Here is a 17,270-nt window from a genome sequence, read left to right on the forward strand (position 1 = left end):
ACAAGAAAAGATGCTCAACATCGCTAATTATTAGAGAAATGCAAATCAAAACTACAGTGAGGTATCACCTCACACTGGTCAGAATGGCCATCATCAAAAAATCTACAAACAGGGCTTCCCTGGTGACGCAGTGGTTGAGAGTCCGCCTGCCGATGTAGGGGACACGGGTTCGTGCCCCGGTCTGGGAAGATCCCACATGCCGTGGAGCGGCTAGGCCCGTGAGCCACGGCCGCTGAGCCTGCGTGTCCGGAGCCTGTGCTCCACAACAGGAGAGGCCACAACAGTTGAGAGGTCCGCAAAAGAAAAAAAAAATCTACAAACAATAAATGCTGGCGAGGGTGTGGAGAAAAGGGAACTCTCCTACACTGTTGGTGGGAATGTAAACTGGTATACCCACTATGGAGAACAGTTATCGAGGTACCTTAAAAAGCTAAAAATAGAGCTACCATATGATCCCACAATCCCACTCCTAGGCATATATGCGGAGGAAACCACGGTTTGAAAGGATACATGCACCCCAATGTTCACTGCAGCACTGTCTACAATAGCCAAGACATGGAAGCAACCTAAATGTCCATTGACAGATGAATGGATAAGAAGATGTGGTACATGGACTTCCCTGGTGGCGCAGTGGTTAAGAATCCACCTGCCAATGCAGTGGACACAGGTTTGAGCACTGGTCCAGGAAGATCCCACATGCCGTGGAGCAACTAAGCCCGTGCGCCACAACTACGGAGCCTGCGCTCTAGAGCCCGTAAGCCACAACTACTGAGCCCGTGTGCCACAACTACTGAAGCCCAAGCGCCTAGAGCCCGTGCTCCAAAACAAGAGAAGCCACTGCAATGAGAAGCCTGCGCACCACAACGAAGAGTAGCCCCCTCTTGCTGCAACTAGAGAAAGCCCGCACGCAGCAACAAAGACCCAATGCAGGGCTTCCCTGGTGGCACGGTGATTGAGAGTCCACCTGCCGATGCAGGAGACACGGGTTTGTGCCCCGGTCCCGGAAGATCCCACATGCCGTGGAGCGGCTGGGCCCGTAAGCCATGGCCGCTGAGCCTGCACGTCCGGAGCCTGTGCTCCACAACGGGAGAGGCCACAACAGTGAGAGGCCCGCATACCACAAAAAAATAAATAAATAAAAATAAAAATTGAATGTTTAAAAAAAAAAAAGACCCAATGCAGCCAAAAATAAATTAATTTAAAAAAAAAGATGTGGTACGTATATACAATGGAATATTACTCGGCCATTGTAAAGAATGAAATAATGGGACTCCCCTGGTGGCGCAGTGTATAAGACTCCATGCTCCCAATGCAGGGGGCCCAGGTTCGATCCTCCCTGGTGAGGGAACTAGATCCCATGTGCATGACACATCTAAGAGTTCGCATGTCACAACTAAGGAGCCCGCATGCTGCAACTAAGGAGGTGGCGAGCCGCAACTAAGGAGCCCACCTGCCACAACTGAGGAGCCTACGTGCTGCAACTAAGTAGCTGGTGAGCTGCGATTAAACAGCCCACGAACCGCAACTAAGGAGCCCAGCAGCCGCAACTAAGACCCAGTGCAGCCAAATAAATAAAAGAATGAAATAACGCCATTTGCAGCAACATGGATGGACCTGGAAATTATCATACTAAGTGAAGTAAGTCAGACAAAGACAAATGTCATATGATATTGCTTATGTGCAGAATCTATTTAAAAAACGATACAAATGAGCTTATTTACAAAACACAGACAGACTCACAGACTTAGAGAACAAACTTATGGTTACCAGGAGGGAAGGGTGGAGAGGAGGGATAGACTGGGAGTTTGGGACTGACATGTACACCCTGCTATATTTAAAATAGATAACCAACAAGGACCTATGGTATAGCACAGGGAACTGTGCTCAATATACTGAAATAACCTAAATTGGAAAAGAAGCTGAAAAAGAATAGATACATGTATATGTATAACTGAATCACTTTGCTGTATACCTGAAACTAACACAACATTGTTAATCAACTATACTCCAATAGAAAATACAAATTAAAAAAAATGTTTGGTAGAATTCACCAATGAAACCATACAGGACTGGTGCTCTCTGCTGTGGAAGGTTATTAACTACTGACTCAATTTCTTCAATAGATATAGGTCTATTCAGATCTATTCCTTCTCACGTGAGTTTTGGCAGATAGCGTCTTTGAAGGAATTTGTCCATTTCATCTATGTAATCAAATGTGTGGGCACAGAGCTGGTTCACAGTATTCTTTTACTAACCTTTCAGTTTCCGTGGGCTCTGCAGTGAAGTCTACTCCTTCATTTCTGATATTAATCATTTGTGTCTTCTTTTTTAGTTAGCCTTCTATAGAGGCTTATAGATTTTATTGATCTTTTCAAAGAACCAGCTTTTGGTTTCAAGGATTTTCTCTACTGATTTCCTGTTTTCAATTTCATTGATTTCTGCTCTAATTCTTATTATTTCTTTTCTTCTGCTTACTTTGGATTTAATTTGCTCTTCCTTTTCCCTAAGTTTTCTAAAGTGAAAACTTAGATTACTGATTTTAGATCTTTCCTCTTTTCCAATATATGTATTCAATGCCACAAATTTTTCTCTAAGCACTGCTTTTGCTGCATCCCACAAATCTTGATAAATTGTATCATTTTCATTTAGTTCAAAATATTTTAAAATTTCTCTTGAGATTTCTTGTTTGACCCATGTGTTATTTAGAAGTGTACTGTTTAATCTCCACATATTTGGGGATTTTCCAGTTACCTTTATGTTATTGATTTCTAGTTTAATTCCATTGTGGTCTGAGGACAGACATTGTATGACTTCTATTCTTTTAAATTTGTTAAGGTGTTGTGGCCCAGAATGTGGTCTATCTTAGTGAGGGTTCCATATGAGCTTAAGAAAAATGTACATTCTGCTGTTGCTGGATAAAGTAGTCAATAGATGTCAATTTTATCCAGTTAACTGATGGTACTGTCGAGTTCAACTATGTCGTTCCATAGTTTTGCCTGCTGGATTTGTCCATTTCTGAAATGGGGTGCTGAAGTTTCCTACTGTGATAGAAGAATCCACTATCTCTCCTTGCAGTTCTATTGGTTTTTGCCTGATGCAGTTTGATGCTCTGTTGTTGGGTGCATATACATCAAGAATTGTTGTGACTTCTTGGAGAGCTGACCTCTTTGTCATATGTAGTACCCTTCTTTATCCCTGATAACTTTCCTTACTTTGATGTCCGCCCTGTCTGAAATTAATGTAGCTAGTCTGCTTGCTTTTGATTAGTGTTAGCGTGGTACATCTTTCTCTATCCACTTTACTTTTAATGTATATGCGCTTTTATATTTAAAGTGGATTTCTTGTAGATAACATTTTTTTCTGCTATTTACTGCGGGAATCTGCTCAGGCTCCTGCAGATAAATCTCACAATGTCGTGGGGGCCGCCATGCCACGGTTCCCCTGGAGATTTTAACTCTGAGTTACCTGCACTGAGCTGCCAGCAATTCACTAGTCACAGTTCAGGTTTTCCTACCTGGCACTGTTTGGTGTGGAGGTTTCTCTGCATGAGTCTCTGGTAAGCAGTGACTCCCTGTATTTGCCTAGCTATCCAATCTCGGGGGCAACAGTTTACCCTGTGCCTTCCCCTCTATTATGGATTTAAGAACAGTTGTTAACTTTTCAGTCTGTTCAGCCTTAATTGTTGTTAGGACAGAGTGTTGACTTCCAAGCTCCTTATGTACAGAACTGGAAACCAGAAGTCTAATACATTTTGAACAAAATTATGTGCAGGAAGTCTCAATTTACAGTCCGAATATACTTGTTAGATCATAGTAGTCATAACTGTATAAGAGTGCTGGAAAGCAGGGAGTGTCAAAGGGAATGTCATCTCTGAAACTGGTGTAGAGAGCATCCCAGCACCATCCTCCCTGAGACCGCTCTCTGCTTCCTTTGACAGGTTATGGGGGGGAGGGGAAGGGGGGCAGGCAAATTGACCTTATTAGCGCATTCAGAGCAACCACTTGTTAATAACTATTGGTGATTAAAAAGTGTTATTTTAAGCATTTTACATTCTAATATGCTAGACTTATTCATGTACAGTGGTTTAGTAAGTTACAGTTATGCTTTAGGAAATAAGTTCAGGGTTTTGAGTTGACTTATAATGAATTGTAATTTTTCCCATTCAAAACAGTAAGAAATGACTCCTAGTTGAAATTTTCACTTAGAGTATGTGATGTTCAGGAACCAATCACTAAGGTTACGCCAAAACTGCCTATGCATACCCTATGTCCCAGAAGTGAGAATTTTGGGTCTATTCACATAGATCTTTAAGGGGACATGAGCAAAGATGCCTGTCCAGGGTTATGCGTAGTGGTGGCAAGGAATTGCAAGCAATATGGGTATGTCTAACTGGGGGACAGTAATATAGTAGATCTTTTCTTTTCTTTCTTTTTTCTTTTTTTTTGGCCACACCATGTGGCATGCGGGGTCTTAACTCCCCAGCCAGGGATTGAACCCGTGCCCCCTACAGTGGAAGCTCAGAGTCCTAACCACTGGACCACCAGGGAATTCCAATATGGTAGATCTTAAAAGCATATGCTAAGTGAAAAAAGTAAGAAAACAGAATGGGATCTGTAATACAATACCACTTACATAAATTAAAATACATAAGCACATTAACAGTACATACTTTATAAGAACACATAAAAACAAAATGACATACATTAAACACATTAGAATGGTGGGCACGGAGGGAGTGGAGAACCAGATATAAATAAACCAAACAACAAAAAAAGAGAGGAATCTTGGGAAGTAGGCAAGGATTTTTAAACACAAAAAGCAATAACCATTAAGGAAAAGATTGATAAACTAGATTTTTAAATTAAGAATTTTGTTCATCAAAAGACCCCAGTCAGGGACTAAAAAGGTAAGTCACAGAATGGGAGAACGTATTTGCAAAACATATAACCGACAAAGGACTCATACCCATAATATATAATGAATGCCTGAAGATCAGTGAGACAAAACTAGACAACCCAACTGGAGAGAGCCTTGCACAGGCAGATGATGTTAATACGCTAAGAACTAAGAAGGATAATTCAATCCTCTGCGTCAGAATTTCAACCAGGAAAAGAAAGTGAGCTCATCAACAATTTTTAAGTCTTAACAATTTTACAAAAATCCATGTAAGCAGGAAATCTGAACAGTTATTTTAAACTTTATATAAAGTTTAAAGTTATATATAAAACATATAAACAAATGTCATTGGCTAAAGTCTCTTCTATTTTAAGGGAGTTCTTGACAGAATGGAAAAAGAAGCATATGCATCTACAATTTGTGTATCTACCAGGGGAAATGAGTTATTTATGCAATTACTACACAGTAGAAAGCTTTGTTTCCATAGAGATTATGACACAACTGATTTAGGCCTTAAATTAGAATATTCCGATTTGAATTGAGAAATGATCCTTTTGTCTAAATGAATAGTGTATTCAGTGCGAATAAAAGCTCCACACATCTGCTGATATCATTTCCTCTTCACTTCAGTAATAATTAATAATGAGAATACATCCACACAAGTCCTAAAAAGGAATTCATACCCCTAAAGTTTCACAAGTGCCTGAAAACATATAGGGAATGACATTTTTACAGGATGTACAAAAATACACAAAGAACACAAAACATTTCAAAATATCTTTCTGCTCATTTCATATCTATTACACTTAAACAGTCTCTTGTACTAACGGTGTGAACAGCAAGACAAAAAAGTCAGTTCTATCTTCCTTCTGTCATCACTACCTGAATTTAATAGATAAACTGTATACTGTCGGTGTTGGGAGGGGGTGAGGAATGCATTTAATCCAAAGCAGAAAAACATCAGAATGTTACGTTTCAAAAGGAGGGAAATATATGACCCATAAATATAGTACATGTAAAATCCTTCAGGGGCTCCACATTGCCCTACATAAAGCCTGGACACTCTGATATAGCATTCAAGGCTCCCGTAGTGCTTGAAGCCTAAGCTTCAGCTGCCCCAACCACTTAGAACTCCTTGAAAGCCCACGTCGCTTGCCGTGGCCATGTCACTCATTCAGTGTGGCACACTCCTGCTTTCTTCCTCTTCTCCTCTAATTCCTCCTCATCTTTCTAAACCCAATCATGGGGAAACCCTACCTATGCCTCTGGCCCCAACCCTTATCTGGATGAGCTGCCACACCTATGTGTTTCCAAGGCATCCTGGGTTTATCTTCATCACAGTGGGATTATATGCACTTGTCTCCCCACCTACCAGACTGGCTTCTGAGTTCTATTCACTTTCATAAAACTGGAACCTAGGAAAGTACAGTGCTCAGTAACTGCTGAATGAATTACTGAATTCTGAATTCAATTACTAAATAACTATAATCCCCAACATTTCCCCATGTTTTCATAATAAATGTTCCTAAAGGAAATACCTAAGGAAAAAAAGAAAAGAATAAATCCCAGCTGTTAGAGTAAAATCAAGATTGACTAGGTTTCCTGATAGGCTTATATTATATCATTCTGTTCTCTTTCCAATTTCACTGTGAGATCTTTCCAGCTGAATGGCTATTCTACCTCTCTCTCAAAGGTCTCCAAAGAAATGATCCAATCTTTAATTTTGTTACAGTTGAGTGTCTTCTCAATTAGCCAAATACTCAAGAGAAGTTCTGCTTGATTAGATTCTTATCTTGTTGCTACTCTGGGTATTTTGGCTCCCCAGGTCAACTGCTATTGTCAACATTTTGTTTAGATATCATAGAAAGTGCCTGACCTCTTTTTGAAAAATTGTTTGCCATTAAATTATAACATATAATAAGTGAAAAACAGCACTGGTTTTGAGCACACGTAATTGAATCTCAAAAGAAAGCATGATATACAAAAAACTGGAAGTAAGCCTTCTCTAGTTCATTCAAAGGCACAATTCTCATATAAAAATGTTAGGATGTGGGCTTCCCTGGTGGCGCAGTGGTTGAGAGTCCGCCTGCCGATGCAGGGGACACGGGTTCGTGCCCCGGCCCGGGAGGATCCCACATGCCGCGGAGCGGCTGGGCCCGTAAGCCATGGCCGCTGAGCCTGCACGTCCAGAGCCTGTGCTCCGCAATGGGAGATGCCGCAACAGTGAGAGGCCGGCGTACGGCCAAAAAAAAAAAAAAAAGGTTAGGATGTGACCACGTGATTTTGTAGAAAAATTTGTAAGACCAATAACAAATAACAGCAAAACTATTTTGGAGATTAATAATAAATTTTGAATGTATATCTATATATACTCAAAATATCTTTATGTATCAAGCTAAATGAAACTTTAATTTTATCATGCTGACTTAAAATTTTTCCAGTAAAAAGAGTTATTAGAGGGCTTCTCTGGTGGTACAGTGGTTAAGAATCTGCCTGCCAATGCAGGAGTCACAGGTTCGAGCCCTGGTCCAGGAAGAAACCACATGCTGCAGAGCAACTAAGCCCATGCGCCACAACTACTGAACCTGCGTTCTAGAGCCCATGAGCCACAACTACTGAGCCCACTTGCCACAACTACTGAAGCCCACACACCTAGAGCCTATGCTCTTCAACAAGAGAGGCCACCGCAATGAGAAGCCTGTGCACCGCAAGGAAGAGTAGCCCCAGCTCACTGCAACTAGAGGAAAGCCACGTGCAGCAACGAAGACCCAAAGCAGCCAAAAAAAATTAATTATTTTTAAAAGAGTTATTAGAGAAAGTATTAGATAACGTAACAAACATACATGGCAGTGATAAGGAATAAATCTAAAACATGAAGCTATATTCATGAATTATCCTCAGAAATGAAATTAGGGCAGATGACTTCTGTAAGTAGCTAGTTTCACCTATTATATGTTACTTTTTCCTAAATAGTTTTCAGTAAACAGGTAGCTGAGGACTTGAGGAAACATACAGATTCCTAGCACACTGAAGACTTTTCAAGAGAATGACACTGTGGGACAGGTCCATGGGGCTGGCTTAACCCACCATACCACAGGTGGTTTGAAGAAAGACTTTTAACAGGAGAGAACAAAAAGTTTGAATACGTGGTTTTGTTTTTACGACCTTTTAACTTGGATTAGCTTTAGGTACTGCATGGCAGAGAGGGCATGTGAACTTGCGGGCTTGTGACCTGTGGTGGGTCTGAGGACAGGGCCCCATCAGGAATCCCTGAAGAACTTCTCACAGAACCCACTTCCAGAGGTGAATGTGCTTGGGAACATGGGACTCAGAATAAAGAGCCTGGTAGTGAATGCAATGCATGAAATAAATCTGGGGAAAGTCTTATCTCCACTGCCCTTCTGGAAGGTGAACATTTGAGAGTCTGATGTTCCAGTGAGCCAATAGTTTGCTTCTATAATTGGTACGTTGAATATGCAAGGCTCTTGCAGGGTAAACAAAAGGGTCTTTAAGTCATTTTCCGGCTTTAAACCTGTTTAATGGAAGTAGTGCTTCCTCCACTCCTAAAATGAGGACAAGTCTCATAAATTTTCTGCCCTCTCTTTCTTAATACTCAGTCCTAGAGTTGCATTTTATTAGTTTCCTAAGGCTGTTGTAACAAATTACCACAAACTAGGTGGTTTAAAACAATAGAAAGCTATTCTCTCACAGTTCAGGAGGCCAGAAGTCCAAAATCAAGGTGTAGGCAGGGGTGCTTCCTTCTGTAGGATCTGAGGGAGAAGCTATTTCACGCCTGTCTCCCAGCTTCTGGTGGTTGCCGGGAATACTTGGCTTTCCTTGGCTTGTAGCTGCATCACTCCCATCTCTGCCTCTGCCATGGCATGAACTTCTTATAAGGACAACAGTCACTGGACTTAGGGCCCAGCCTAATCCAGTATGACCTTGTCTTAACTAATTACATCTGCAAAGACTATTTCCAAATAAGTCACATTCTGAGGTTCCAGTGGACATTAATTTTGAGAGGACACTATTGAACCCCGTACACTCATTAAGTCACAAATACAGCCTCAATTTAGTAATTAAAAGTGATCAGTCTACTTCATTTACATAAAGTTCAAATCAGGCAAAACTAATCTACAGCATATTTTGGCGGGGGTGGGGGTAGCCTAGTAGGTGACTGAAAGAGAGTATCAGGAAGACTTATAGGTTCCTGGAATATTCTACTTCTTGGTCTGGATGCTAGTTACATGTACAAGAATTCATCGAGTTGTACACTGATGAGTTATGCATTAACTGCATTAACTTTCAAAAAGAGTTTAGGTACTTTAAAAAGAAAATGATCAGTCCAGTAGCTTAACAGCACTTCAGTTTTCATCTGAAGAAGATTCTCTCTCCACCAGCAGGGCCAGTTGCGGGGCAGCACGCCTTTGGAGAAGCAGGTGCTGCTTCTCTCCCCCTCACTTCCTCCCCTACCTGCCAGCTGCTGTTTCTGCGGCAGGGAGCATAAGAAAGGACCAGGGAGAAGGTCTCATGCGACTGGTTCTATTAGACGATTTCTCACTCTAGGAGCCTGATGGATTTTTAAAGCTTTTCCTCTTATGGAGGGAGCATTTTTGTGGTTTCTCTGGAGTGTCCTGCTGTGTCCCTCCCACTGCAGTGCCTCTTCTGTTAGGGAACCATATTAGTGGAGTATGTGATTCGACTTCCTGATGACCAAGCTGATGACCTCCAATTTCCATTTATATTTACTGATATGACAGATAGTGGCCTTAGTTCTATCAATTATTTTTGTTATCCTTTGTAGAGACTGTTCATTTTCCTTTGTGTGTATATTTTGATATTTCAGATGGTTTATTTTTTAATCTATTGGTTACTTTTATTAATATCTGAAAGCCTTTATTTCTTTAGACAGTATCTATTTAATCCCCCATGAGAAATAATAAAATTAAGATATTTTCTTCTCTTGCACCATCCCTCCACTGTCCTATTTTAGTCCATCATACTACATCCTGTTTAACTTTGTACTCTTAAATATACCTAAACCTCCAGTAGTTTGTCTGTTAGCTTTAAACGATACCCGTTGAACCCTACCTATTAAAGATGAGGAAAGAATATTCTAAATTTACTACCATCTTCTTTCCTCTTCTCCTCTCAAATTCGGTTAGATAATTTCATATTGTCAGGTCATACAACCGTCACATTCTGTTCTATTGCACTAATCTCCAAATTTGTTTTAATCTACAGGTAAACAGACTTGATCAATGCTTTTAACGGTTCTTTTGCTGGAGTTTTTCCAGTTACCGCTTGGTGGACTGAAGTTTGTCTTTCACTAGATTCCTCAAGAAGAGTTCATGGGGATATTTTTTCTCAAGATCTTATATTTAAAAACTTGGGTTTTTTTGTTGTTTGTTTTTTTGTGGGGTTTTTTTGCGGTACGCGGGTCTCTCACTGTTGTGGCCTCTCCCATTGCGGAGCACAGGCTCCAGATGCGCAGGCTCAGCGGCCGTGGCTCACGGGCCCAGCTGCTCCCTGGCATGTGGGATCCTCCCAGACTGGGGCACGAACCCGTGTCCCCTGCATCGGCAGGCGGACTCTCAACCACTGCGCCATCGGGGAAGCCCAAAACTTGTTTTTTAAAAAAATACAATTTCAATGAATATAAAATCCTTGCGTCAATCTTACTCTTCTTAAGGATTTTGTCAGTCTTCTCCCATGTTGATTGATGATAAGGAACAGCCAAATTTTCCCCTTTTATAAGTTAGTTGATCTTTTGGCCTGGCCGTCCAAATAATTCTTTAATTATTTAAAGAATTAAATTAAATTAAATTCTTTAATTTAAGTCCAATAATTTTACTGGGATACACTGCAATGCTGACGGTTCTATGTTAATTTTTCCTGGGTATACAGTGCGTCCTTTCAAACTGTAGATTCAAGTTCTCCTTCTGGAAACCTTTAAATTTTTATTTTGTCTATTATTTGTTTCCTTCTTCAGGGAATTTTTGTACTTTTCATTCATAAGTCTAAACTATTTCTGTTTTCACGTTGCTCACTCCTTTTCTGTTTTCTATACACTATCTTGGTTAACATTTTTTTTTTTTTTTTTGCAGTACGCGGGCCTTTCACTATCGTGGCCTCTCCCGTTGCGGAGCACAGGCTCCAGACGCGCAGGCTCAGCGGCCATGGCTCACAGGCCCAGCCGCTCCGCTGCATGTGGGATCTTGCCGGACCGGGGCACGAACCCGTGTCCCCTGCATTGGCAGGCAGACTCTCAACCACTGCGCCACCAGGGAAGCCCTGTCTTGGTTAACTTTTAACTTGCCTTCATTTCTTTGATGGGTTTTATTTTTCCCTTCACTTTCTTTCTTGAACTTAGGTTTTTTTGCCTACTGACTTGCCATTTCTTCCCTGAGCTCCTGTACTTCCGATTTGTGCTCCAGCTCTTTACAGCAGTAAACTGACATTTTTCTTTAATTTGTGAAATATTTCATCATAATTTCACTTGTTCTGTGCCAGTGTTTTTCTAGTGAGTGCTGGTCATCATCATCTTTCTGTTTTTTCATGTTTCTTCATCTTCTTTTAAGTAATTATGTTTGACTAGATCCTGAACTGGTCCATTTTTGATTACTCATTTTTGAAGGTGGTTTATTCTAGACCAGTTATTTGAAGAAGACTCACTTGGGAGAAGAGCCAGAGCCATGTTCAGAGGAACGGGAGTGTTCTTTCTTTTTCTGGCGGGATGGTATACGTGGACACACAGAATGGGGACGGGTATTCCTGAGCTTCTCTCTCTCTCCAAAGAGACAGGCAGCTGTGAGGGCTGTTCACAGCACAGAGTCCTCTCCTTCCTGTCGTCACAGCTCAGCCTGCTCCCCACAAATGTTACTTGAGATAAGTCCTCCTTCAGTCCATGCTCCTCTGCATCTTGGTATCAAACTGCACCCGGTGAAGCTTCTGCCACCAGCCTGTGCACTCATTTCCACCATTTCAAACTAAACATTTTGGTTTTGAACCCCAGGGTGCATCCCTCACCTTAGAAAGTACTATTTGCTACTTGAGTTTTCTTTTCCTAAGTTCTGCAGCTGCAAGTGTCTTCTGTCTACTTGCTCTCATACTCCTGGTCCAATCTTTCAAAAACCCTTTCCACTTATTTTCTGGTTTGGGGTTTCAGACATCTCCTAATTTCTTCAAAGACAGAGTTTTCATTTCTGGGTTTTTCTTCCCCCTCCTAGTTGCTTGGGGTAATTTTCCAGGGGAGGAAGAAGAAAGGCTTACTTCACAAACTGTCCCAATAAGAATGCTTAATAAAAAATTAACTTTGTTCTGCTGAATGCTTCAAAAATCGTGTTTCTGATACTATTTTCTAATTACATATGCTTCAGGTACAACATGCATGCTAATGAAAGTGAACCTCAAATACATGTGCAATGAAGCAAAGCTGATGTTCCAGATTACATTTTAATAGTCCCAAAGAAAATGGAAAACTGCAACTGCATGCTTGTGCAAAGCTGACAGAGGGAAAACGCAACACGGTGGTAGGGTCCAGTACCCCGGCTTCACAGTGCTAGCCGACCTTCCCTTTCCACCACGAGAACCAAAGGAACAAAGTTCACACTGACTTAACGTTCAGGGTCGCGCCAGAATATCCTGGGGCGGGGCGGGGGGGGGGGTTCCTCTGTTTGGGAGGTAATGGATGCAACCGCCTGGGTCAAGTTCACAGAGGTCCCTCCTGCTCGACACGTCGGGTTGGATGTGTCCCAGGAACCGAAGCCGCGGCTCGGAAAGCGTCTTAAGCACAACTCTACTAAGCACAGTGCCCAGGACTAGGGTTGGTACGCCTCCGGTCGCTGCCCTCTCAAGACGGCGCGCTGGCGTCCGTCAAAGTCATCCAAAGCCGGGCGACAGGGCACCGCGGCCCAGGAGGGAGCCCCACCAATCCCTGTGGGAAAGCTGCCGCAACGCAGGGCCCGAATTTCACCGCAGACCGCAGCCTCGGAGCACCCGCCCTCCCGGCACCCCTTACCGCGTTGCCGATGCTGCTGCCGCTGCCGCTGCTTGGCTCGGACTCCACGACGCTGGAGCCACAGGACCGGGCCGAGGCAGCCGTCGTCTGGCCGGGTGGGAGGCGCGGCCCGCCGGGCTGCAACGGCGGCGCCGCGGGGCCCGGCGCGTCCTCGGCCTCGTTGCCGCCGTGGTACACAACCCGGCTCTCGGAAGCGTGGATGCTCTGGGCACAGCCCATGCTGGAGGCGGCGTCTCCGACACGCTGGCGGGTAGCCGCGAAACGGTCAGTAAACGGCCGGCCCGGTGCCTCGCGGCTGCCGCGAGCGCCCTATCATCGCCGCCTGGGCGGGAGGCGGCGAGCGCGGGTCTCGCGCCAGGAAGTGCGGCCGCCCCTTTTATCGCGGTGCGGGAGCAGCAGCTGCGGCGGTGGGGTGGGGGCGGTGGGGCGGGCAGCGCACCGCGGCCGCCCCTCCGAACATGCCCTTCCTGAAGCGGGAGCCCTTAGCCTCCTCCCTCACATCGCCGCGCTCGCCTCTGCCGAGCCGCGCTTCCGGGGAATTTCGGGGGAGGAGATTTGAGCTCTCCCGACCCGAGTGTAGGCGAGTCCCCCGAGGGAGGTGAGATCCCTGCTGCGCCCGCTCACGGCCCGTTCCCGCTCCGCGGCGCTTTAGCAGCCGACTCTCGAGGCTCGGGCACCCACGCCGCTCCGCCTGCCGCCCCGCGAATAAATGCTCCTGGTGTCAGGGCTGGTGGCGGAGAAAGCTAGCCTAGATCTCTCGCCGTTGAGGGGTAGGGGCCAAAGGAAGCCGTTTGGGGCGACGAGGCAGCGTCCGCCCGGGTAGGGAAGGAGAGACCTCGGCTCCAGTCGGATCTGAAGCCGTGCCGTCGAGAAGCACTGAAGCGGCGGCGCTCACCCGGGAGGTGCGGACGGAGCGGCTCCGGCTCCGTTTGCCGGGCCGGGTCTTCCCGGCAGCACGCCGCGCCCAGCCCCCAGCTGTGACCTCCAGCGGGTGCTGGCGTCAATGCAAAGCAGCTGGGGCGCCCGCTGCCTCCTCCCGGGCCCCTCCCGCCACTGAGCAGGCGCGGCCACAACGGGAGGGGCGCTGCCTGGCTGCGGGGAGAAAGACTTGCCCAAGGCCACACACAGCCACCCCGAGCCGGTGGGCTCTGATCTCGGGCCTGCGGGCACCAAAACCCACACCAATGGGTTCGAAACCGGCTCCGGCTTGTGACTTAGCAGCTGCATGACTAACAGATAAGTAGAGATAACGGTCACTATCTCGGAGCTATTAAAGAGGCCGGTGGAAGGACCTCTGTTTCCGGTGGTCCCAGGCAGATGGGGTCCGGGCGTCATTGTCGGGGGCCGCAGTCCTTGTGCGTTCCCTCTGGCGCCAAGACCTGGAGCACCATGCCCGCCTACACAGGCGACCGGGAGGCTGTGATGCTGGGATGCTAAGAAGCTACATTTAGGGGCAAGCTGGGGATGCCGTCCCACTCTCCTCTTAACCAAAGGACGGGGCGCCCAAGGCCCCAAAGGCTCCTTGCTTGCGAGAGCAGAACCAGGCGTCCGCCGTGCCGGGCGCGGCCTGTGATGACGCGAGACGCGTTGGCAGAACTACATCCCACACATATCGCCAGCGGCTCGCTGTGTGACTTTGAGCGAATCACTTAGCCTCTCTGTGCCTGGGTCTCCTCCCACGATCAGCTAGAGGGTGGCACTCCTGGGCGTCCATCAAGGACCCCGGAGCAGCCCACCTCGGACCCGCCCTTTCTCCCGCCCTCCCTGCGGCTCCCGGTCAGCCGAGACCCCGACGCGATGGGTCCCTTTCCTCTCCCGCCGTCCACACCTTTCCTAGCGCGGCCCTGGCAAGACCCTGAGGTGCCAGGGCTCCCGCCTCCAGCCCGGCTACTGTAAAGACCCGGACGCGTGCTCCAGGCTGGAGTCCCTGTTGCAGCTCTGAGACTGCCAACGGGCTCAGGAGGCGGGTTCCCTGCGGTGACTCGGGCTTCAAGACGAGCCTAAGATCCACAGCCCTGGCGCCCCTCGAGCCGGGATATTCCGGGCCGGAGGTGCGCACCGGGCAGTTTCCTGAGGGCGGCAGAGCTCAAAGGCCGGGTAACCCGAGGGCAGTTCTGTGCTATTGGCCCTCTTTACTAGCCGAGCGGGCCCAAACCACTGGCACCTGACTTACACTATCAAGTTTAAGCACATTTAGCATAAGCACATTTAGCAATCTTATGTGTGCCTCCACGCCTTATAAAAGTACCAGCGGCTCAAAGAAGATGTCTTGAAAGACACAGAAAAAGAAATTTACCATCAATTGTAGTGTTTTCTGCCTCTGTTTTGCTGGGTTTTGAATGTAATTTTTCCAGGCAGAATCTGCACTCTTCTAAATAAAGAGTAACTGGTGAAGAAAACGCTTTGAACCGTCAGAGTGCTTGAAAGTCTATCTCACGCCCTCTGTCCTCCCCTCCCCACCTCACTGAGAAGCCGGGCCTTGATGACTCCCGGCACTGACCTTGCCTCCTCCAGGGGCTTCAGGCTGCCCTCTGGGCTCCCCTTCGCAGGTAGGACCTCGGTTTCCTGGGCTCACCTTGGAAATCCTTGAGCCCTGCTCTAATTCGGGGTGGGGACCCTTATCCCCAGCCCCGCCTCGCTGGCCTCCTGCGCTGCCCTTTGCTGTCCTGAGCTGGACTCTTGCCCTCTCTGTTGCCAGAGACCTGTTGGATGGCAGCGTTAACTGATTTCCAGCTCTGCAATTTGGAGACTCTAGACTTAGAAAGCTAAGGCTAAGAACAAAGCAGGAGCAGACAGCAACGGCAGGAGTCCTCTGCCCACTTCTGGGGTCACAAGGAACAACCGCCCACTCACTTTCATCCATACTCTGGAACTCAGCCTGGGACACTCCAGGAAGTCACAGTCTCTCCCCGCCACCCCCCATCTCAGCTTCAACTGCCTAACATCAGTTCCACCCCACCCCTCCTTCCCTGGCCATAATCTGCACCTTGAGGTCCCTGAACACTTCTCTACCCAGTTTCCCCAGACCTCAGTGACAGGGGACACAAAAGGGGTCACAATGACAGAACTAACCCAAACCTCACTGGCATGGGCCACCCACTGGCTCACCCAGGACTCCTGATCCCCTATGAAGAATCCCAGCCCGTGTGGTATGTAGGGGGCTCACGAACCATCCCACTCCTGCTGCAGGAGAGGCACCCCCAGCCATGTGGGTACCCGGAAGTTCCATGGCACGCAGGAGAACATACTCCTCCACCACCCCCCAATCCATTCCCCCAAGCAGAGGTGCTTGACGCCCACCAGGCTCAGAATTGTAGTTGAAGGTCAACTTCAATTTGGTGGTTTTTTTTGCAGTACGCGGGCCTCTCACTGTTGTGGCCTCTCCCGTTGCGGAGCACAGGCTCCGGACGCGCAGGCTCAGCGGCCATGGCTCACGGGCACAGCCACTCCGCGGCATGTGGGATCTTCCCAGACCGGGGCACGAACCCGTGTCCCCTGCATCGGCAGGCGGACTCTCAACCACTGCGCCACCTGGGAAGCCCCCAGTTTGGTTTTCGTTTTTGTTTTTTTTAATGGGGACCATTTTTAAAGTCTTTATTGTATTTGTTACAATATTGCTCCTGTTTTGTGTTTTGGCTCCTTCGCCGGAGGCAAGTGGATCCCAGCTCCCCAACCAGGGATCCAACCGGCACCCCACCCCACCCCACCCACATAGCCCTGCACTGGAAGGCGAAGTCTCAACCACTGGATCGCCAAGGAAGTCCCCTCGAGCAGTTCTTACTCTGCGGTCTCAGGCATGAGGTCAGTGGGGCCGGGAAAGAAGTCACCCAAGGGACAGAGGCCAGCGTGGGCCCCCACCCACCCACTAGCACAGGCCATTCCCAGGAGACTCCTCAGTCCTCATGGCCGCTTCACCAGTTCATGAGAGACATGAAGATGCAGGGTCCCACACAGCTTTATTCTATCTAAAACCCAAACCGACTCCGTTTCCACACCTCTTACACTTAAGCTGACCCTTTTTACAACCGATGCTCCCTCCTGGCTTTATTTCCTCCTCCACCCAGGAGTCAGCATTCAAAGACTGCTATTGGCACTCAGTTTTCTACTCCTCTCCTCGCCTTCCCCATTGAACTGGACTTGAAGCAGCCACAAGTGGGAGAGATCCTGCACCCTGAGGTGTGAACCCCAGCCCTGCCATACATCCCCTCTCCAAGCTGCTTTCCTCTACTGTAAATCTGGGATTAAGGATATCTACCTCTCAGGGATTAAATGGGCTAACTGACATCAGGTGCCTAGAATAATTACTGAGCGCCTGCATCTTGGCTCCCACCTTCTCCTGGGTCCTTTCCACACC

General features: G+C 46.8%; 1 protein-coding gene across 2 annotated transcripts in view; it reads right to left on the reverse strand.

Annotated features, from left to right (window-relative positions):
* Positions 1-17,270, reverse strand: part of PDE8A (phosphodiesterase 8A) — a 137,310-nt gene that overhangs the window by 83,108 nt on the left and 36,932 nt on the right. Inside the window, exon 1 of one of the 2 annotated variants that reach the window (XM_079912637.1) lies at positions 12,917-13,915. The exons of the other annotated variant lie outside the window; for it this stretch is intronic. Within the exon in view, the coding sequence (XP_079768763.1) occupies positions 12,917-13,135 (219 nt within the window). The 5' untranslated portion in view covers positions 13,136-13,915. Of the gene's footprint in view, positions 1-12,916; positions 13,916-17,270 lie in introns of those variants that run through there. 2 annotated transcript variants of the gene reach the window in all.

The sequence above is a fragment of the Stenella coeruleoalba genome, assembly GCF_951394435.1.
Source record: "Stenella coeruleoalba genome assembly, chromosome: 2".
NCBI classification, from domain to species: Eukaryota; Metazoa; Chordata; class Mammalia; order Artiodactyla; family Delphinidae; genus Stenella; species Stenella coeruleoalba.